Source organism: Rana temporaria, chromosome 5 (assembly GCF_905171775.1).
Source record: "Rana temporaria chromosome 5, aRanTem1.1, whole genome shotgun sequence".
Lineage (NCBI taxonomy): Eukaryota > Metazoa > Chordata > Amphibia > Anura > Ranidae > Rana > Rana temporaria.
Genome location: NC_053493.1, coordinates 267,774,782 through 267,788,213, shown reverse-complemented (window position 1 = coordinate 267,788,213; position 13,432 = coordinate 267,774,782). Strand labels below are relative to the sequence as shown.

General features: G+C 43.9%; 1 protein-coding gene across 2 annotated transcripts in view; it reads right to left on the bottom strand.

Moving 5' to 3' along the window:
* Nucleotides 1-350: 350 nt before the first annotated feature.
* Nucleotides 351-13,432, bottom strand: part of LOC120940793 (thioredoxin-like protein 4A) — a 37,655-nt gene continuing 24,573 nt past the window's right edge. Inside the window, exons 2-4 of one of the 2 annotated variants that reach the window (XM_040353841.1) lie at nt 4,834-5,007; nt 2,238-2,341; nt 351-730 (exon numbers count right to left, since the gene is read on the bottom strand). In XM_040353841.1, the coding sequence (XP_040209775.1) occupies nt 559-730; nt 2,238-2,341; nt 4,834-4,986 (429 nt within the window). In that variant the 5' untranslated portion in view covers nt 4,987-5,007 and the 3' untranslated portion in view covers nt 351-558. Of the gene's footprint in view, nt 731-2,237; nt 2,342-4,833; nt 5,550-13,432 lie in introns of those variants that run through there. The other variant, XM_040353842.1, reaches the window with a different exon arrangement.

The following is a 13,432-nucleotide window of genomic DNA, read 5'->3' as shown; positions in this document are numbered from 1 at the left end:
TGTCCTTCTCTCTGTCACTGCCGATCGCGGGCGTATAGCGGACTTCGCGGCCGCCAGGCACGCGCATCGGCATCTCAGTGATGCGGCGGGCGTGCGCCCCCCAGTGGCCAGGAGGAGCGGAGGCCGTATAAAGACGGCCACTCAGAGAAGTAGAGCCACCCTGCGGCCAAACAAAGTCGTACGGCCGTCGGGAAGTAGTTAATAAGGAATTACATTTCTGAAGAGGACGTTGTGTTGGCAACATATTTTTTAATTATAATTACTTCAGACTCTTAAATATTGTCATGTCAAGGCTATAAATCAAAATGTATGATCTGGATGGAGTCCAAAAACAAAAAAATGAAACAAAGTTAGAATGTCATATTTATTAAACACATTACAAGTCTTCAGCCTCTCAGATTTCCAGATTATGTATAGTAAAGTTTATGATGTTTCTGTTGTCAAAATGCATAAACTGTAAAACGGTTTACATCTTCTGATCTCATAACACAGAATGTCCTAAGCGGCGTTATAGTCCAAAAAATAAATATTCAGAGGTCTCATTAACAAACGGGTCCTTCAATATCTGTACTTTGTGGAGTAGTCCTTCGGAGACACCACCAGACCTCTACCTTTCCTTGCACCACGATAAACAGTTTCCACAATGTCAATCATCTCCTGCTTGTCTTCCATTACCCAGTTTATCTTGTTGTTATTACCTGTCCCCAAGTCAATCATGATGTGCTTGTTCCTGTTATAAGGAAAAACATGATATAATATAACCATGTAAAACCACAGCCAGCATTTACACACTGATATTAAATGGCAAGATAAGGGATGCAATCAATTGATGGCGGCATCTGCACATTTATGTGACTTTGGTACAATGTCCATTGCTTCCACCATAATATGAATACTGATCTGATATATCTGTCTTCAGCTGCTTAAAGTGGAGTTCCACCCATAAATATAACATTACATCAGTAGTTTTAAAAAAATGTCATTTTTTAGATGCCTTCAAAATGTTGTTGCTAGGCAGAATAGTTAATCTTCCCACTTCCTGCACCTAGGTGCTTAATGCTTCCTAACCTACACCACACAGACTCCTGGGAATGTAGTGGGTGTAACTTTCCAGGAGTCTGTGCACTCCCCAGTCTCAAAGAATTATGTGACTTGGACAGCACAGGTGCTGAAACCTGATCTGACACTGCTTGTGCAGCACTGAGCATGTGCGAGGTCTGCAAGGCTAAAATCCAGGAAGTCATACAGTCTGGCTTCATGATGCCCACACTTAAGATGGCCCCAGTCAATTTCTATTTTATAAAGTGTCTAAATGCTGTAACAACCTAACAAAACGGACCTTAGTTTACAGACTAACTTTACTAGAATACATTAAGCTTGTGTATTACAGGGGTATTTATATTTAAAAAGTGAAATTGTGGCCGGAACTCCGCTTTAAAATGCTAATGAATTTGTATTTATTTTTTTAACAACAAACATGTCATACCTACCTGCATTGTGTAGTGGTTTAGCACTGACCCTCCACTTCTAGGGACCCCTGCTGCCACTCTTTATTGGCCCTTTTACCCATTTATTGCACCTGGTAATCTTACCAGTAACACTTTGTTGTCTTAAAGAAGAGTTTCATCTACATTGTACAACTGTGTGCCATCCAGTGCATTGTTCAGGTTAAATGCGCATTGGTATTTTTTTTTTTTTTTGTCGATTTACCTAGTGTCAAATGGGTAATTGCTCCTCTTCCTTTAATTTCCGGCCGCGCATTGGCTCCTGGGAGATGTGTCATCAGTCCCAGGAGTTAATGGAAATCGTCAACTAGTAGCATCGCTACGGCAACCTGAACAATGCGTGCGCCGCGCTTTGTGGTTTATGCGCATGCACGAAATTGGTAGGTGCATACTGGGTGGCCAGCAGCGCCTTATCCTAGAAGAAGATACTAGTGGGCTTTACATGCCCACAATGAAGATAAGATGGTAGCGCACAGGGAAAGGAAGAAAAAGGTCAGTTTAAAGAAAAAAAAAGCATATAGAAGAATGGCATTGCATAGAATAACCTTTTTTTTATTGATTTAGGTGCTAACATCACAGGGAATTTACCCTTAAAAAAAAAAGAAAAAACATCACGGGTGTGTTAAAAAAAAACAAAAAGCCTGGAACTCCGTTTTAAGTTGTTTTCACTGGAGGAGCTGTTCAAACCATGCAAGTAACATTTCAAAATACAGGCAATTTTGTAATACCTACCTGAAGAAGAACATGACTGTACATGGATCATACAACTCGTACATCTTGTTAAAATCAGGTACTTCCGTTATATCCACAAGATAATTAACAGCAAAGTTTTTTACCTGGAGCAAAAAAAAAAAAAAATATTCCAGTAAGAATGTACAACAAACAAGGTTAACTTTTCTACATTTGTAAAGTGCCTTTACTAAAACTTATACATCCGTTTTGATCATCTCAGGTATCCCACTATGACGACTAAATTAAACTACAGACCTCTGATGCAGACTTAGGGGTAGATCCACGTACCTGGGCGCATTAATACGCTGGGCGCAGCGTATCTAAGATACACTACGCCGGCACAACTTATTATTTTTTTTTAATCCACAAAGAATTTGCGCCGTAAGTTACAGCGGCGTAGTGTATCTCTGGCGGCGTAAGGGCGCGGAATTCAAATGGATGTAATGGGGGCGTGTTTTATGTTAATACGTCGTGACCCGATGTAAACAACGTTTTTTTTAAACTGCGCATGCGCCGTCCGTGGGGGTATCCCAGTGCGCATGCTCGAAATGAACCCGGAACAAGCCAATGCTTACGACGGTGACGTCATTCTACGCAAATCCCTATTCACGAACGACTTACGCAAACAACGTAAAAATTTCTAAATTGTACGCGGGAACGACGGCCATACTTAACATTGAGTACGCCTCATAACAGCACCTTTAACTATACCCCAAAAAAAGGCAAACGAAAACGACGTAAAAAAATGCGCCGGACGGACGTACGTTCGTGGATTGCCGTAAATAGCTAATTTGCATACTCAACGCGGATTTCGACGGAAACGCCACCTAGAGGCCGCCGAAAAATTGCATCTAAGATCCGATACTAAGACGTACGCCTGTCAGATCGATCCCAGATGTCGTCGTATCTCGTTTTGTGGATACAAAACAAAGATACGACGTGGGAAATTTAAAGTTACGCCGGCGTATCAATAGATATGCCGGCGTAATCCTTTTGTGGATCTGCCCCTTAGGGTCAATTCATGCACATCCAGGGGCAATCAATCATTCACAGGTAATCACTTCAAGAGCCTTTACATGCTAGTGGGTGCGTATAGCTGTGAGAGCTGTCAGCCTCCAATTGTCTTTAAAGAGGTTTCCTGTCCGCAACTACTACTCGGGCTCCCTTATCTAATTGCAAACGGTCCCATTCCCAAGTGTTGCCCACTTACGGACCACCCGCCATCATTATACGGCGGCTGTTTGATGTTGAATACTGCGGTTATGGCAGCAGATAGCTGCCACATACCCGGTACCTTTTTGTTTATGCCTTTATTTATAAATGTTCATTTTACACAAACAATACAGACATCTGAATATCTAACATATACCTTACCCATCCATTCCATCTATATTTAAATCTATACCCGATACCTTTTTAAACAGCAGGCAGTCTGCTTTCAGATGAAAGAGGTCTCTGCAGCGGATTCGCCACAAGATCACTTTTAAATCGGCGGCTGGAGAGGTGACCCCCCCTCCCCCTCTCTCCTTCTGTCGCTTACCGTTTTTTCGCCCAATTGTCTTCAAAGTGGGATTTTTTATTGGGGGGGGGTTAAACTACCACAAGATTTTTTTTTTATTACTTTTTTTAATGCTTTTAAGTGTAAATGTGAGATCTGAGTACACAAGTCGCGCCCGCATATGAAAACGGTGTTCAAACCACACATGTGAGATATTGCCACGATCATTAGAACGAGAGCAATAATTCTAGCCCTATTTCTATTTTTAAGGGTCAAAGTTTGTCGCCATTCCACGAGCGGGTGCAATTTTGAAGCAGGACATGTTGGGTATCAATTTACTTAGCGTAACATTATCTTTCACAATATAAAAAAATTGGGCTAACTTTACTGTTGTCTTATTTTTATATAAAAAAGTGTATTTTTTCCCAAAAAATTGCGATTGTAAAACCGCTGCGCAAATACGGGTGTGACATAAAGTACTGCAACAACCGACATTTTATTCTCTAGGGTGTAGGCGCCGGACGTGGCGTAGGTCACTGTGGTGATCTATGCCCGGAAATGGGTGCAAATACCTGGATTACATAGGTATCTGCTCCCTCCTCCCTCTGGAAGGTGCCAAATGTGACACCGGAGGGGGGGGGGAGGGTTCCGAAAAGGAAGTTCCATTTTTTGGGTAGAACTTCGCTCTAAGGCACCAACCCCCAGCCTCTCCTTGCTCGGAAGAAGCTTGGGCTCATTGGCGGGTGAAAAAGGTCAGTGTGACATTATCACCGTTATCAGAGAGCTGCTTGTACCCATGCACCCATGCTGATATTATAGCCGCTGCTGTCAATCAAATCCGGGGGAGCGGGGCCGAGTCCGACATTCATGTCTATGGACGCAAATGCTGGACTCGGGAGCACGCCCGCAAGGTAACCCCCCGGGAGAGTGCTCCTCCTAGAGGGTTATACAATAAGGGGAGGAGCCGCCAAGGGACCCCAGAAGTGGATGTTCGGGGCCACACTGTGCAAAATAAACTGCACAGAGGAGGCAAGTATGACATGTTTGTTATTTTTTTTTTTAAATACTTGAACTTTCAGTATCACTTTTAATGCTTACCTTCTCAGCTATGCTATATAAAACTTCATCCATTTTCATACATGTTGGATCCCAGTCATGCCCAAAGCGAATTACTAACACACGATCTTCCTCGGAAAGGATGGCCTGGTCAACCTGCCAGCCATTATGCAAATGAGGTAACATGTACGACATTTTGACAGATTATCTTTAGTCCTATAAAGAGAGACATTTGAAATCTTTCAATAAGAAATAGCAGCAAATATGAGACGTATCTACACATTTACCATTTCTTTTTATTTAGTGGGGTCACTTAGCTGTCACAATCTTCTTTCTGATCTCACTGGGAAGGGCTGTGGGTGGAGACCTACATCAGTAGGAGGGCGGGGCTAGGCATGACATAAGGTGGGGGGTGGGACCAGCCTCTTCCTTCAGGATAGCAATATTATAACTAAAGATAAAGGCTGCATCATCATGCTGCAAACGTGACAACGCTTTCTAAAGTGTAAAAAGTCTACATACCGTACTGTCACCTTAAAAGAGGAAGTGACTTTTACTGGCAGGATCAATTGGTAATTTTAGAGGTGCATCTAAATTTAGACTGATGAAAATTCTCGTCCAAAAACAGTTTTTTCATTCGGGCGGTTGAAAAAAAAAGCCAATACCGAAAATGGACGTGGTCCGCCCCTTCCTCCTCTTTGCCTTGATCTCTGTTTTACAGAGCTGAATTGCCCAGCCGCAGTGACAGTGTCCTGCCTCCTGTGATAGATGGCACACTGATCTAATGTTGGGGGACATTGAATCAGTGTGATGTGATCACAGGAGGCGGGACATTGTTACTGCAGCCGGGCAATTCAAATCCAGCACTGTGACACCAGGAGATCGCCGCTGATGCGGGCTGCATATGACGGGCACTGATGGGGCTGCAATATATAAAGGGCACTGGTGGGGCTGCAATATATAAAGGGCACTGGTGGGGCTGCAATATATAACTGGCACTGGTGGGGCTGCAATATATAAAGGGCACTGGTGGGGCTGCAATATATAACTGGCACTGGTGGGGCTGCAATATATAACGGGCACTGGTGGGGCTGCAATATATAACGGGCACTGGTGGGGCTGCACTGATCTCCTGTACCATGTCTTCAGTCTCTGATCATCTCCTGTACTATGTCTGCAGCCTCTGATCATCTCCTGTACTATGTCTGCAGCCTCTGATCATCTCCTGTACTATGTCTGCTAGAGGCGCACCAAATGAAATGTTGCTAATACTATTAGCAGTGTGTTTAAAGCGGTGGTTCACCCACAATAACAACATTCTAGCATTAAATTAAGCATAGTAGCGCAAGCTACAGTATGCCTTTATTTTTTGCCCCGTACTCACTGTGCAATCCTATAGTGAAGATTCCGACTCCCCGCGGGGAATGGGCGTTCCTATCCAGAGGGAAGATGATTGACGACCGGCTATGGCACGTCACGCTCCCTGAAGATAGCCAGAGTAGGTCTCGGCTCTTCACGGCGCTATACGGCGCCTGCGGACAGACTATGCGCAGGCGCCGTGAAGAGCCAAGTCCTATTTCGGCTATTTTCGGAGAAGCGTGACGCTCCAGAGCCGACCGTCAATAATCTTCCCTCTGGATAGGAACGCCCATTCCCCGCGGGGAGTCGGAATCTTCACTATAGGATTGCTCAGTGAGTACGGGGCAAAAAAATAAATAAAGGCATACTGTAGCTCGCGCTACTATGCTTAATTTAATGCTAGAAATTTTTTTTTTTTATAGGGTGAACCCCCTCTTTAATTTTAGGCAAGAGATTGCAGACACGATACAGGAGATGGTCAGAGACTGAGGACATGATACTATACAAGAGATGGTTAGAGACTGCAGACTGCATTTTTCTTGACTTTTCTTGCACTAAAGGTGCCAATAATGGCCAACAATATATTCATATTAATTTAAATTTATGACATTAATTAAAAAGTTAAATATAATACAAATATATATAAAAAAAATAAGAATTTTTTAAAAACTGTCATTTTCGGTATCGGTTTCGGTTTCCGGCCTAGTACATCCTTCATTTTCGGTTTCGGCACCAAAATTTCCATTCGGTGCAGCCCTAGTAATTTTGCATTACATATAAGAAGAAAAAAAATAAGGCAATTTAGTTATTAAAATGCTTTCAAGTTCATTATTTTACATATTAATATTAGCCTGGAATATACACTTTATTTTCTAAATGTGTTATAATTTCTGGGAAAAGATTACAGACTTTTAATTTATTTCCTGAAAAACAGGTAAAGCATGCCTAATGGCTTATGAACATCAGCTGATGACTCAAAGGCAAGTCAAATGCAGTATACTCAAAGTGCCCAGACTATGGACATTCAACTATTTATGTATTATTAAGGCCGGGTTCACACTGGTATGACACGACAGTCGTACTACTTTGGATCTGACTTTGCTCTGCGACTTGAAGTCCGACATGTGTTGGACTTCAATGAACAGGAATTCCACTTCGATCCCCGACAATACCAGGCACTGTGTTTGGTATGAATCTTAAGGAAGAACTCTATACCAAAACGGCATGGGTTCCCCCTCTTAGAGCATACCAGGCCCTTCGGTCTGGTATGGATTTTGAGGGGAACCCACTACGCCAAAAAAACAGCCATGGGGGTCCCCCCAAAGTCCAAACCAGACCCTTATCCGAGCACGCAGCCAGGCTAGTCAGGAAAGGGGGTGGTGACGAGCGAGTGCCTCCCCCCTCCTAAACTGTACCAGGCCGCATGCCCTCAACATGGGGGGGTGGGTGCTTTTGGGCAGGGGGCGCACCCCACCCCAAAGCACCTTGTCCCCAGGTCGATGAGGACAAGTGCCTCTTCCCAACAACCCTGGCCGTTGGTTATCGGAATCTGGGAGCCCCCTTTAATGAAGGAGGCACCCAGATCCTGGCCCCCCACCCTATGTGAATGAGTATGGGGTACATTGTCAAAAATAAAAAACACAATACACAGGTTTTTCAGGTAATTTATTAGGCAGCTCCAGGGGGGCTCTTCCGTCTTTTTCTCCCCTCTCCGGTTCCTCTCCCTCTGTCTTCTGCTGGGTCTCCTCCACTATCTTCTGATCTTTTGCCCACTCTTCTCCGTTTTCTTCTTCCTTGTGTTCTTCCGATGTTGACACGACACTCTCTCCCGATCTAATGCCCAGAGTCCCACTACTTATATTTGCATGGGGCGGGGTCACCGTGTGACGTCATCCAGAGGCCCAGTCCCTTATGACGTCACCGACTGGGCAAGATGGTTGGTGATGTCATAAGGGGTGAGCCTCCGGTGACCCCGTCCCATTTCAATATAAGTAGTGGCACACCACGCATTAGAGTGGGAGAGAGCTTTGTGTCAACATCGGAAGAAGAGCAGAGGGAAGAAGACAACAGAAGACCAGACAAGAGCAGGCAAAAGAGCAAAAGATAGCGGAGGAGACCCGGCAGAATACAGAGGGAGAAGAACCGGAGAGAGCGGAGAGGAGCCGGAGAGGGGAGAAGAAGTCGGAAGAGCCCCCCGGAGCTGCCTAATAAATTACTTTAAAAACCTGTGTAGGGTGATTCCTTTTTGACACTATTTTTCCCAGGTGAATTGGTAGGGGTACAATGTACCCCATACTCATTCACATAAGGTGGGGGGCCCGTATCTGGGGCCCCCTTATTAAAGGGGGCTTCCAGATTATTTTTTTTACTTATCTTTTATTTTGTTTTATCAAAAATAGAAAACAGGAAGTTACAACTGACAATATTACTCCTACAAATCAAAATACATATTCAATATAATTCACCATACATCATTTCTTAATCTATACATTCATCATTCCTATTTCATTATTACCTTATACTACTTCCCACCCCTCCCCCAAGAAACCCCCCCCCCCCAAAAAAAAGACCCCCTCCCAATCTCCCCCCCCTCCCCCTCCCTCGAGATGTAGGACTTATGCTCTTAAATTCTCTCCCTATCCGCCTATACTGTATTTCCTCTCCTCTAGGTTTCTCTATCCCCTCTTAGCTCTCCTCAAGAAGCCTCTTCCCTTCATCGGATCTAATAAATAGATTCCATCCTGACCAGGTTTCTCTATACTGTATCCTCCTATTATGAGCCGAGTGGACCAAATCTTCCATTGCTCCTACCTCCTGGATCCTATTGAGCCAGCCTGCAACGGAGGGAGGCCCCGAATCCCTCCATCTCAGGGTAACTCCTGCCCTTGCCGCGTTGATCATATGGCACACTACCGACTTCCTGTACTTCTGCACAGGTATCTGTGAACTATGCAGGGGGGCTTCCAGATTCTGATAAGCCCCCCGGCCGCAGACCCCAACAACCAACGGCCAGGGTTGTCGGGAACATGGGGACAAGGTACTTTGGGGTGGGGGGCGCAGGGCGCCCCCTGCCACAAAGTACCTATCCTCCCATGTTGAGGGCATGCGGCCTGGTACTGTTCAAGAGTGGGGGGCGATCACTTGTCCTCACACCCTTTCCTGACCGGCCGGGCTGCATGCTCAGATAAAGGTCTGGTATAAACTTTGGGGGGACCCCACGCTGTTTTTTCAGACCTTTAGAAGTTAGGAATGCCCCCCTATCGTCCACAAAAAGGATCCACAGCCTGAAAGTTTCAACCACACCCTTCTGCAATAGGGATGAACTCCAGCGTGTTCGTACACTCCACGTGCAGAGCCCGCCAGGAAGTCGGCACTGCACTGCAATGAGCTTGGGACAGCATAAAATAACTAACACTGGAGCAGGCACATCTCATCAGTTGTGCATGTGTATAAAGCACAGGAAATTATGCCACTGGTTATTCCTCTTACCTGCTCATGTTTGGGAGAGGGGCCCGACTGCCTGTGGACTTCGCTTTCAGCATCTTTTAGATTAAATATCTGTTACATCCCACAGAAGTTATGTGTATAATTTTAACGATTTGCCTACTGGGCACTTTTACCCTCTTCCTGCCCAGGCCAATTTATAGCTTTCAGCGCTGTAGCACTTTGAATGACAATTACGCAGTGATGAAACACTGTACCCAAATGAAAGTTTTAAAAAAATACATACAATCAGAGCTTTATTTCGGTGGTATTTAATCACCACTGTTTTTTTTTTTTTTTTTGCTAAATAAAAGAAACAAAAACCAAAAATTTTGAAAAAGAAAACAGAAAAAAGATTTTCATAGTTTGATGTAAAATAACAGATAATTCTTCTCCTTCACTGATGAGGCTGCACTGGTGGGCACTGTTGAGACTGCACTCATAATTAGGACACTGATAATCAGTGCCCTGATTATCAGTGTAGACAATCCCTTTCACACAAGCTGTTTATCGGCTCTCCTCTTCTCACGCTGTCAGTGTGAGGAAAGGAATGCCGAAAACTGGCTTGTGTTTACATTGTGATCAACTGTGATTTGACACAGCTGATCACATGGTATAGATCCACCGATTGGCTCTTTAACCCCTGGACCATATTGCTGGTCAAAGACCAGAGCACTTTTTGCGATTCGGCACTGCGTCGCTTTAACTGACAATTGCGCGGTCGTGCGACGTGGCTCCTAAACAAAATTGGCGTCCTTTTTTCCCCACAAATAGAGCTTTCTTTTGGTGGTATTTGATCACCTCTGCGGTTTTTAGTTTTTTGCGCTATAAACAAAAATAGAGCGTCAATTTTGAAGCAAATGAATATTTTTTACTTTTTGCTATAATAAATATCCCCCAAAAATATATATAAAAAAAATTTTTTTCCTCAGTTTAGGTCGATACGTATTCTTCTACATATTTTTCATCAAAAAAAAAAATCGCAATAAACGTTTATTGATTGGTTTGCGCAAAAGTTATAGCGTTTACAAAATAGGGGGTAGTTTTATGGCATTTTTATTAATATTTTTTTTTTTTTACTAGTAATCAGCGGGTTTTTTTCGGTACTGCGACATTATGGCGGACACTTCAGACACTTTTGACACATTTTTGGGACCATTGGCATTTTTATAGCGATCAGTGCTATAAAAATGCATTGGATTACTATAAAAATGCCACTGGCAGGGAAGGGGTTAACACTAGGGGGCGGGGAAGGGGTTAAGTATGTTCCCTGGGTGTGTTCTAACTGTAGGGGGGGTGGACTCACTAGGGGAAATTACTGATCGCTGTTTATACATTTCTCCCCTTGACAGGACCGGGAGCTGTTTGTTTACATACACAGCTCCCGGTCCTCGCTCTGTAATCGCACCCACCGGGCACGCGCGTCGGGATCAGGGACGAGCGGGGGCACGCGCGCGTGCCCCTAGTGGCCGCTTTGCAAGTTGACGTAGAGCTACGTGCTCTCGCGCAGAGGAGCCGACCTGCCGCCGTATAACTGGTCGGCAATGTAGTTAAGCCCATCTGTGATCAGCTGTGTCCACAGGATGTCATATAATGCCCTCCCAGAACTTGCCAGCCTCGCTGTAGCTGTCATTCAGCTATAGCGTGATTGGAATTGATTAACTTGGGTACAAACAGCCTATTGGATTTTCCATGCAATTATTGCCAGCAGGAATAACCACTGTGTGTTGTCCCGGCTGGGACGGCTCCCTCTGTCCCCCTGCTTGGAGAACACAATAACTCCATGGGAGGGATTCCTCCATTAACACTGACTGTGTTGATGGGGGGGAAGCAAGCGATTTTCATTCCTGCAAACCATGGTAGCAAGAAAGAAAATCGCACCCTCTATGGATGGAAACGTGAAGACAGTTTAAAAAAAGGATTATTAAAGTGGTTGTAAACCCACTATTTGGACTTTTACCTACAGGTAAGCCTATAATAAGCCTTTGTCACTGGTCCCGCACACTCCACCACTCTGCTGGTTAAAATCTTGCCCGTGTACATATAAAGGAATAAACTCTGATAGTATAGTACTGTTTTCAAAAGTTTATTAAGCAAATGAGCCCCCCTTATAAAATATGCGTACCACAATGTAAGATAAAACATGCATGTAAATGTACTGTGCCTGTCTCCTTTAGATGGATTAGAAATGGCGCTCCGGCTCTGTTTCACAGTTCCTGACCTCTGGAGGGTACAGTGTTTGGATCGTCTGATGCTGGCCACGCCCTGACGCGTTTCGTCATTGGCTGACTTCGTCTGAGGGCGTGGCTAACAGCATTCGGCGACCCATTTTATAGCCTGAGGTATCCCACTCATTGATCGCGTCATTGCGTCATTTCCGCGCATGCGCGATGATGTGCATGAGGCATCAGCCCATAGTAGGGCGGAAGTGGGAAAGCGGTGCTATCGCAGCCATAGTATGACAGAGCACCGCCCTCTGGTTCAGCATGCTGGCTTAATTCCCGCGCATGCTCAATGGCATACGGGAGACATCTGCCAGGTCTTGGGCGGAAGTAAGATGTGATCCTGGTCACGCAGCTACATACAAGATTGTTGTCCACAGAAACGTAGGACAACCAATCAGTGATGTTGGGCGTCAGAGGTGCGCGCGCATCTCTGGATAGAGAACTGCAGGCCCGCCCACCTCTGTCTGATTGGACCAAACGGTCCATCGTGCCTCCAGCTGTCAGTGCTCTTATGTAAATCCATCATGATATCCCGCAGATAGCGTAACAACTGCAGGGCAATAATAGGTTACATAATAATGGCATGAATAAAAATCACAGTGCTCTATGTTCAGAAAGATATGGGCATACAAGTTAATTGTATATCTCTGAGAACAGCACAAATAAGTTAGCAATAAGCATAGAGCAACGCTAAATGATTATGAAGTAATAAAAACGGCAAAGATGGTTAATATAGATCTAAAACACTAAAACACTAAAACCAACAACCTGTGTATAGTGTGTACATCTAACATATAAAACCATTCTCAAGATCAATGTAAAAAGATAAAAACAAAGTACCGTTTAAAACCACAAAGTAAAAAATAAATAAATAAAACCATAGAAAAATTAAATGTGGAACTATATATAAATGAATAAATAGGAGAGACTAGGTATAGAAACCATTAGCATATGTATTGAATGAACTTAGTACCAATACCAACAGAGAATGGGCGACTCTTTGGAGACCAAAAACTCCAAATCATATGGATATGAGCCCTCTTCTGATGGAAAAGTATGTGGTTATGCATCGCTTATAAAGCAGTTAATGTCCAATTCAATGTTCATGCCTTTTGGGGCGAGCGATTCGGTCAGAAAAATCCATCTTGTTTCACTTTTTGATAGTTCTCTGACTCTATGGCCTCCTCTCCAGTTTTGCATTATATGTTGGATTCCCCAAAATTGCAACCCAGATGGATCCTGGTTATGCTTTAGTTTAAAATGTAATGAGACGTTGTGATCTTCATAGCCTAACTTGATGTTATTGATGTGTTCCATCACACGTATTCTCATTTTTCTTTTTGTTCTTCCAATATAAATTAGATTGCATGGGCATTTTAATGCATATACAACATGATCGGTGTTGCAAGTAATGAACTGGTCAATATCAAATTCTATCTTATTAACCGGGCATGTGAACTTTTCAATGCCTCTCATGATGTTTGTGACTTCTCGGCATGGTTTGCATTTCCTGCAAGCAAAGAAGCCATTTTGATCCCAGAAGGTCTTAGGTTTAGCAGGCGGATCCAATACCT